At 48.0% G+C, this 9,220-nt stretch overlaps 1 protein-coding gene across 1 annotated transcript; it reads left to right on the top strand.

The window, feature by feature from the left end:
* Positions 1 to 166: 166 nt before the first annotated feature.
* Positions 167 to 5,533, top strand: LOC104164167 (UAP56-interacting factor-like; the record flags this gene model as incomplete). Its single annotated transcript, XM_009703419.1, has 7 exons — positions 167 to 309; positions 2,295 to 2,422; positions 3,263 to 3,344; positions 3,784 to 3,827; positions 3,914 to 3,988; positions 4,573 to 4,684; positions 5,438 to 5,533. Coding segments are annotated over 7 exons (680 nt in total), but the record flags the coding sequence as incomplete, so codon positions are not given.
* Between the last annotated feature and the right edge of the window lie 3,687 nt (positions 5,534 to 9,220).

Below are 9,220 nucleotides of genomic sequence, written 5' to 3'. Positions count from 1 at the left end.
TGGAATAAATTAATGTTATTCTTGCGTCACTATTTATATATATATATATCATATATATATTTATATATTTCCTATATCATATTAAGTTAACCTTGTAATCCATTTGCAAAACTGTAATCATAAATCAAGTTTTGAAGGATGCTAAAATAAGAGTTTATTTTCATAGGACCTAACCGTTTTAGAAGAGGGTTTGGACAACAACAATACAATCGGAGGCAATTCAGGAATACTGTGCCCGGTCCCAGGAGAAGAGCAGCTGCCTCATTAAATGGAGTGAGCCCTTTAAATCGCCAGGCATCGGCTCAAGAGGTAGGGGGTAAGGAAGGTGCAGCTGTTTCCAAATGTCATGTAGAAATCTGCTGGATTTTATGATCCTGGATCACCCCAAAGAACAATCTACATAAAAAATTTATAGGCACCATCTTTTATATGCGTGTGCACAGCATTTGTATGCATAGGTGAGTACAGACACATATGCATATAAAATAGCAATTTTCCAGTTGGTTTTATAAGCTTAGGACTTGGCATAATTTTACTGAATCAGTTCCCATGGGTTTTACAAAAAAGATTTTTAAAAACTATGTTCTTAAAAGATATTAAATTATTTCCTTAAAAACAAATTCCATGTCATCTCATCTTACTATTACCGTTAAGATTCACCATTATTTGTTCTGCACCCAGAACATTTTCCAAGGTCTAGTGAAGTCAAAGGATGGCATGTTGTTGACTTCAGGTGGCTTTGGCTCAGACATACGTTTCACTAGCAAGTGGGTATCCCCCCAGAGACACTGATTCCCAGTACTGTGACAGCCATGGGTCAGATTGGCCACATGCATTTTTTTTCACTCATGACTTTCCCTTTTTCAAGTTTAACTGTTTAGGTCTTGTCTCTGCTCAAAAACACTTTAAAAAAAATTGAAATATTTTCATTTGTTTTTTGAGTTATTTTTAAGACGTGAGAGATGGGAAGGAAGGGACATGTTCACCATTAAAGTAATTCTTACAGCTTTCTTCTGAGTGTCACTGATATTAAAATGGCTTGGTGTGGAAGGTAGAAATCAAGCAGGTAGATAGTCCTCTGTGAGAAGGGGTTGGTTTTTTCTGCACTAATGGAAATCCACTCAATTAGGAGGTCACATATGCTCAGTAAGCTTTTAAAAAACCGCCAAGGTGGCGAACATGATGGCACATTTGATGGCTGTGTCCCGGGGGTATAAATAAGAGAGCCCTGAACTAAGCATGGATGTGCATGGAATGTGGTTATTCCTGAAAATAAAGACTGTGATGACTCAGATACTGAGTGTGGCTGGGTATTAACAGAAAGTAATAAGCAGTTGCTAGGAGGCATAATTCTGCGGTAACTTCCATTTTGCAGAAATAAACCAAGTGGGAAGAATGTGGAAACACATCTCGGTTAGTGGGTAGTAACAGTGGTGGTGGTTGTCCCACAGAAATAAATGGGATAGAGCCTGTGGCAGTTTGTCTAAGTAGCTACAGGATGACCTACACTGCTGAGGGGTCTTCTGATGTGCTTCATGCTTCAGGGCTTGGACCGGGCAACGTACATGTCGAAACAAGAAAGAGTCAATGACCGAAAAGAAACCTGAGCAAAGCTATAATGCTTGGCTTGTGTAAGATTTGCTCTCCAGGGACTATTTTTTTTTGTATTTCTGCATTATTGGAATGAAACATTCTTCCTGGTACTTGCAGTTTCATGCCCAGGAACTGAGGCACACATACTGATTGTTGACAACAGTGTATACTAAATCCAAATGTTGAGACTACAGCAGCGCTGCTCTGTAGAAATATTCCTGCCATAGATACAAAAGGCCACGGAAGAGACCAGGTTTTAATAGATTTAGTGAGGAATCAGTTTCCCATCAAGAAAATATCAAAGGAGAAAAAAAAAAAAAGCACTTGCAGAGCAGGGTTGTTCTATTGGAAGACTGCAGAACCTGCAAAGGAAAAACAGTTGGGAATGAGAATAGGGGGAATGCAGAGCACACAGTGCGGGGCTGAGCCCCCTTTGAAGCAATTGCAAGTGGCACCGAATGCATCTGAGAGCAGCGAGGGAAAGACAGCGGTGTCAGCAATCACCACCTGCACTTTGGAGCAGGCTGGATTTCCTCCTAGGCAGACCCAAACAAAAATGCCAAATAAATGCACCAGCTTTTCAGGCAGCGGCAGGTAGCGGAGGGAAGGGCGGTTGCGTGCTGACTCTCGTGCTCGCTCCCTCTTCGTGCATTGAGATTGCGGCGCGGGTGGCAACTGCTGAGCTCTCGCTGCTCTTCCAGGGCATCAAGAACAACGATGCTTTCACCAAAAGCAGCAGCAGCGGGCAGCCGGAGGGACGGCGACGACCACCGCCAGGCCCCAAGAGATTCAGAGCAGCTGCTGCCAGCACCCATGTCCCGGGGAGAAGGTAAAATCTTTGGTAATTCTGGGCTTTTTTTTGTATTCAGCAATTCCCTGTGCAGCTCCTGGGGCTCTGCTCTCAGTCTGTGCTAGCTGGGAGTGGCTATAGCCATTTGCTCGAACAACATGAGAAAAATACCCCTAGGTATGTTAGGAAAGCACCTGGAAATAAAACGACCTTGTGCTGATAGTTAATAATTCAGGTATTAGATCTGTCATTTTATTTTAGAAAGCACGGAAAATGTCACCATTGTATTTTTATTAAAATTTTTCCTCTGTCACTTCGGGGAAGACTTTTGAAGGGTGAAAGGGCATTTATTTTCATAAAGGCAGGAAATACAAATTCCAACCATTAAGGGATAGGCAGGGAGAGGGAGTCTGTCGTGGTGAGGGGCTGCAGGAGCAGACCCTGCGCCCCAGGAGCTGTGAGGAAGGCAGGGTGCCGGGCACAGTCTCGGTGCCTGTCTCATTGTGGTCCTGTGTTCTCTGAGCTCAAAAGGAAGCTCCGTTGCAATCCTGTCTTTCTCTGCTCTGAGTAGAGCGGGGACTGAATGACCTCCAGAGGTCCCTTCTGACCAGATTTTTTTCTACGATTTTCTTCCATGATTTTTTTTTTTTTTTTTAAATGAGCACAGTTCAGAACAAATACAGGCTGTTGTTTCATTTGAGCAGAAAAACGAGTTCCTCTGAAATCCTTTGCTGGCAGAAAAACCTGTTGGGCTGAACTTGGTAGCACACGGTCTCATCTACTTCTCATACCACACTGGGTTAAGTATTTCAGCATTAAACTTGAGGAGAGACCTGGCATCATACTCACCTATGTCCCTTTCTCCTCCTTTACCAGCAGACCTTTCCTGCTAAACAGGGGACCAGCCTTCCAGCAGAAGCAGACGCAGCAGCGGTTCTCCAAAGGCAACTTTCAGAGAGGGGTCAGTATGGAGACTTTTTCTGCAACGTGGTGATGGTGACGATTTTACCAGCCTTCAGTTTTACCAGCCTTTGCCCAGTTGTATCTTTGCTTCCAAAAGTAACTGGGAGAGATGGATGACTTTAACTATTAATATATTCTTAGGAAAGTATTTGCAGGACATGCAATTTTTAATGCAGTGTAATATTCTGGCAGCTGGCAGATAAAACCTGGGCAGGTGATAAAAGTAAACCTTGCAGCCTATAAAGTAGCAGAAGTGGGGCAAAGTAAAGCCACCCCATACAGATCACTGTGCCAGCAGGAAACCCCAAATTAGCAAATTTCATGACAACGTGCAAGGAAAGAGCTATTCAGATACACCAAATGAAATACTGGAAAAGGAATCGTTGTTTCTGAGAGCTAATTCTTTTAAGTAATTTTTTTTTTAATATATTTCACAGCAGATGGATGCTAGTGGAGAAGGGAAACCACCAAGGATGAGAAGGTAATTGGTGAGCAAAGGCACGCTGCAAACATGACACGCTCTTTCACGCTCAAATCGAAGCTGGATACTTCTCCCTGTCTTGGCAGGTGGCAAGTGAAACCCAGCCCTGGAGCAGTTCTGACGGTTTCTGTGGCTAATCCCCAGGCAGGCCAGACCGGCGCGTAAGTAAATGAGGTGATTTGTTAGGATGGGAGCCCTACAAAAGCCATTGCAAATCCCTTTAGCATTATTGCAGCTTTGCTTCTTCTATAATGAGTGTACATTTGTTGTCCAGAGTAAGGAGAAATGGAAGCACCAAGAGCGTGTAGGAGGTGGCAGTCTGCTGATGCTCGCTGTGGTGTGTCACGGGGGAAATGCCATGCGCCCTGAAAGGTCACTGCATGCTCGCTGTGTAAGAGGGGCACAGCGGCTGGAAGGGAGCAGCTGCACCCCAGGGCTGAGCCGGTGCAGCTGCAGGACCCAGCACCCAGCTAGAGGCAGAAAGAAGGGTGGGTGAGGGCACTTGACATGTCCTGGGTGCACGGAGCACCCCGTGATAGCCTTGACATGACACAGTTCCCGGTGCTGGAACTCTGCCTGCACGACAGCTCTTCTGGAATGCTTTAGACCCACCTAGGCTGCTGAGAGTCATGCCATGGGATGTATGGGGCATGCAGGTGTCTCCTTTACTCCTTGCTGGTTTGCAGACGATAGGAAGTGAGCTGCCTTAGCATCCTGAGTGACTGCAGATCTGTGCTTTCCCCAGGCCTGGATCCAAGCGCCCTTTCCTGCGAAACCAGAGGCCCCCGCCACGGGCAGCCAAGCCCCAGCCCAAGGGGGTGCTGCTGAGATTCAACTTCCGCGCGATGGCCAACCAGGTAGAGGATTATCGACAGGACAGGCGACGCCTTGCACCCTGCAGCAGCCCTACCACTAAGCTGTTCGCATCACGCTCAGGTTTTTGGGGCTGCCAGTTTGGTTTATCTAGCATAACCTGGGAAGAAAGTCCTGTAGCCGCGTTGGCTAGATTGCTCACAAAACTGAAGGCACCTGAGAAGACTGTTCAGCAACTACAGACTCAGCCTAATTTTCCCCCTTCTGTTGGCTCCTCTTGGCCTGTCCATGTGCTTGCTCGGAGCGGGGAGATGCTGCTTGTGAGCAGTCCTGGCCGGGGGGGACTATTTCACGGTTGGTGCTCCCCACTCCTCAGAGACACACAGCACTTCTGGGCTTTGCTCTCTCTTTGCTTTGGTGACCTTGGTGCCACGTTTTACGCTGGAGTATGGTCCAGAAGCCCCGGGGCAGGTCAGAAATCCTGCTCCACCTTCTTCATTGCCGGCATTTCTTGTCTGGATGGTTTGGTTTTACTTGATGCCCTGTGCTCAAATGCCATCTGCTTGCTCCTGTTCTTGCCGAGGACACCCAGTGTCTTGGGGCTGGGCGCTGCTTGGAGGTTTTCCAGCCGCACACAGTCTGTCGAGCTCCTTGTCTCCGTGTGTTGAGTGATTTAATTGACTAACTGGCTGTGAAGCACCGTCCTGACTGATGGGCTCTAATCAATACCCCGCTGCAAGTCTGGCCGTGCTTTGCCACAAGACGTGGGACTGACTCGCTCTCCCTTTCCCCTGCAGACCAGCCTGACCCTGGATGAGAGGTTCTCTGGTCTGAGGAATAAGAGGCGCTTGACAGCAGCCAGGAGCGCCGGACGGACGGTCACCATGCCTTAGCACTGCATGCTCGTCACAGGGACTGCGCCTAACAGTCCAGGCCCCATAACGGGCAGCTCAATAAAACTCGATAGATTTCCTCTGAGATAGCTAATTTGGCAATGTGCTGTCTCCTTCCTTACACACAGAATGAATGAGCGATTGAGGGCAGGGACGAAGTAGGACGAGAGTTGGGGCCAAAGTACAGGGCAGGTGGGACATGGGTGGGGTGGTGGAAGGGGATGAGTGGAGATGGATTTGCTGGGAGGGCTCTGCTGGGGAGCCGTGGGGCTGGCACCAGCCCTGTCCCCCTGCCAGGGCACCCTGTGCTGCCCAGGGTGACTCTTGCAAGAGGGAGGGGGGACCGGCTCCAAGCCATACCCATGGAGCCTTCCCTGCATTGTCCCATGGGTGGGACAGGGTTGAGGACACTCTGCCTGCCCATGTGGGAGACAGAGCGGGGAACAGAGCATTTGCAGCGCTCGGGGATGTGCCCCAGCAGTGGCACAGGCAGGGATGCTCCAGCTGCCCGCATTCCCCAGCGTCCACATAATTGCCCAGTTTGTTGTGCATGCAGTCATCCCTGCCCAGAGGTTTGCAGTGTAAGACCCCTCCATCCTGAAAACATCTCACTCTTCCCTGATAGTCAGGCCTGAGCACCTTGCATTTCTCTTTCGTTTTCCACGCTGTTCTGGCTGCTGCTGCCAGCCCGCTTGCAGAGACGGGGTGAGACATGCTGTGCCGTGCCGCCGGAGTGACTGTCAGAGCGGAGCACAGACAGGCTGCCCCAGCCCAAACCGGGTTTTAAGTGCTGCGGTAGTTCTGCATTAGGGATTTTGTAGGCGCAGCTCCACCCATGCTCAAAGAACCGGCATAATCAAACTAGCAGCTGTTGGAGGGAGGCTGGGCTCTACAGCAGTCTGATAAATATTGGCTGAGATGTTAATGAGCTGAGTCTAGACATTTGTTAATGAAGCTCTGCACCAACCGTGAGCCACTGATCCATTCTCCACCCACTGCTGCAACCCGGCACCAAATGCGCTGGACGCAGCCTGTTACTGGGCTCTAAGCTATACTTAAAGTAAATATTTGACAGACTGCTTTACATTTTACACCAAGCGTCTTTAACAAGAAGCTGGACTCAGTGTTGGTTTTATAGGAATGTGTGAAATGTTGTTAGTTGATGAAGCGGTGATGTACGAGTCCAATGCACTGAATAAAAACCTAACTTGTCAAATGTCGCCTCCGGTTATTTCCCTTCCTTCAACAGGCTATCAGCACAAGTTCAGCCTCTCAGCGTGGCACTGCGGGGCACAGTACGCGCGGCCGCATGGACTGCCACCTCGGTGCTTTGGGGAAGGCTGTGGTCCCCATCGGTGCCCACCCGTGGGCAGTGGGGCACTGGCCTGGCCTTGCAGGCAGTTTGCTGCTCACAAAGCTGACTCCAAAGCAGTGGGAGATTTTCAATTGGTATTTTGTAAAAATCTTTGCTGTGATCTCTTTTGCCTTTAATGTTATTGGCAAAATTATCAGAGCAGACCTGTCTCCGAGTGTTTCCAAAGTGAAACAAATGCAAACTGACTTCCAGGTTAATGAGCTCAGAAGACATCGCCCCTTCGTGCAAATAATGTGGATGTCATGGAAGATGAACAAGAAACACTCTCACAAATGGCAATATCCCTGATTTCAGTTGCACCTTCACTATAAATATTGACAAAAGATGGTAGACTCACTAAGAAAACCTGACACTGCTTAAACCAGGTTGCAAAGGGATGGAGCCATTCAGTCCTGAAAGAACAGCTGAGTGTGCAGCATCCTCTCGGTGTTCAGAGCACACACTGATACTATTCTCCAGATAGATGTTTTTCAGCAATCTGTATGTTATATTTTTTTAAGTACTCCTTAAATTAAAATTGAGGGCTTAATGATAAAAACTACACTTTTTTCCTAGCTTGATTCTGCCACAGGGCTGGGTGACTTTGCACGCAGCAAGAGACGAAACAGGCTTTGCACAGAAGGGCATTGAGTTTATAAGTAGCAAAAAAGCATAACCATCGTGCTAAAAACATATTGGGAGAGAGCACAGAGTCACTTCACTCCAACATCACAAAATACCCCTTTCTGTCACAGTACTAAAACCACAGAATAATTATCTCTAAAATTATCGCTGCTGTCATGTTGTACATAGGGCGAGCTGCTGCGCAGAGTCCGGCTGCTCTTTGGAGAGGGTGTTTGATGCAGTTCGTCACGCTGCTTTAACCATCGCCTGGCAGATCTGTTTGTCCAGCTGGGCCATTTCTGAGGGTTTCTGCGGCGATGTCCGGTGCCGCACAGTCAGTCCGCGGTCCCGTACCCGAAGGTGGCAGCAGCCAGCTGTTGGCCGAGCCACCCCGTTGGGATGGCTGCTCTCAGGCTGAGGCCACCAGGAAGGGACAGTTATGCAGCCTGGAAAACATTTTTGCTCTATTTTAGGCCAGCCAAAGCCATCTCCAGACCTCTACAACTACCTGGAAGGAGGTTGTAGATAGGTGGGGGTCAGCCTCTTGTCCCAGGCAACTAGTTATAGGACAAGAGGGCATAGTCTCAAACTGTGCCAGGGGAGGTTCAGGTTAGATGCTAGGAGGCATTTCTTCACAGAAAGGGTCATTAGGCATTGGAATGGGCTGCCCAGGGAGGTGGTGGAGTCACCATCCCTGGAGGTGTTTAAGAAAAGACTGGACGTGGCACTTAGTGCCATGGGGTAGTTGACATAGGGGTGTTAGGGCAAAGGTTGGACTCGATGATCCCAGAGGTCGCTTCCAACCGAATCGATTCTGTGACTCTGTAACACCTCTGATGGTGTCTCAGAGGTTTAAAAATATAGGAGCAACTGTACAGAGTCAGAAGAGAGTCCCCATGGTGCATCCCAGGGGAGGGGGGTCACCAACACATGCGTGTGGCCCCGGTCGGTTGCTGAACTGAACCCACAGTATTGGTGATTTCTTTCTTTAGCCACTTGTAGCACTGTGTTTAACAGCATTTGGTGGGGTTTTCTTCCACTATTGTTTTTTGCTTTCTGGCTATTTGTCTGTGCCTCCAAAGACCTGTATTATGAGTGAATATTCATTCCTTTATGCCCTTTGCAATTTATAGACCTGTGCTGTGTTGTCCCTTGCCCACCTCCTTTCTAAGAGAAGACCCTCGGTGTATCTACTTGGCCACTGCCTGGAAGCTGATCCATCCCTCTGGTCACCTTTGTACTTTTTCTAGCTCTGCCACATCTGCCCGAGACAGCAGGGCTGAAGCAGACACGATATTTGAGATGGATTTACAGGGAGGCTCTGCTTTGTTTTCTGTTCCTCTCCTAATAATTCCTAACATTCCAGTTGCATTTTAACCCAGAATAGCCACTTGGAGTAGGAAATGATAAGGCACAGTTATATTGCTTTAATGAAACAAGTTTCCAGGGAACATTTTCTGCAGAAGCTGGTCTCACAGCCCACGTATCGGAGGGCACTTGGAAAGGTTGACTGCAAGAGGATGTGCCCAAGGGTCTGCTTTCCCATCTAAGCTGACGTTCGGTATTTTCTTAGCTGTTCATGGGATGTCTGGTTTGATGATAAAAGCTACTTTTAATGAGCTTAACAGATAGGGGATAGAAGGCCAGCTTTCCCTGCAAATTTCCTTGTTTGTCAGTTCTTGCTGATTTTAGTGACGTATGACCAGATG

Source organism: Cariama cristata, unplaced genomic scaffold, assembly GCF_000690535.1.
Source record: "Cariama cristata isolate BGI_N322 unplaced genomic scaffold, ASM69053v1 scaffold12457, whole genome shotgun sequence".
Taxonomy (NCBI): domain Eukaryota; kingdom Metazoa; phylum Chordata; class Aves; order Cariamiformes; family Cariamidae; genus Cariama; species Cariama cristata.
The sequence above is the reverse complement of the archived record's forward strand: the minus strand, read 5'-3'. Positions and strand labels throughout refer to the sequence as shown.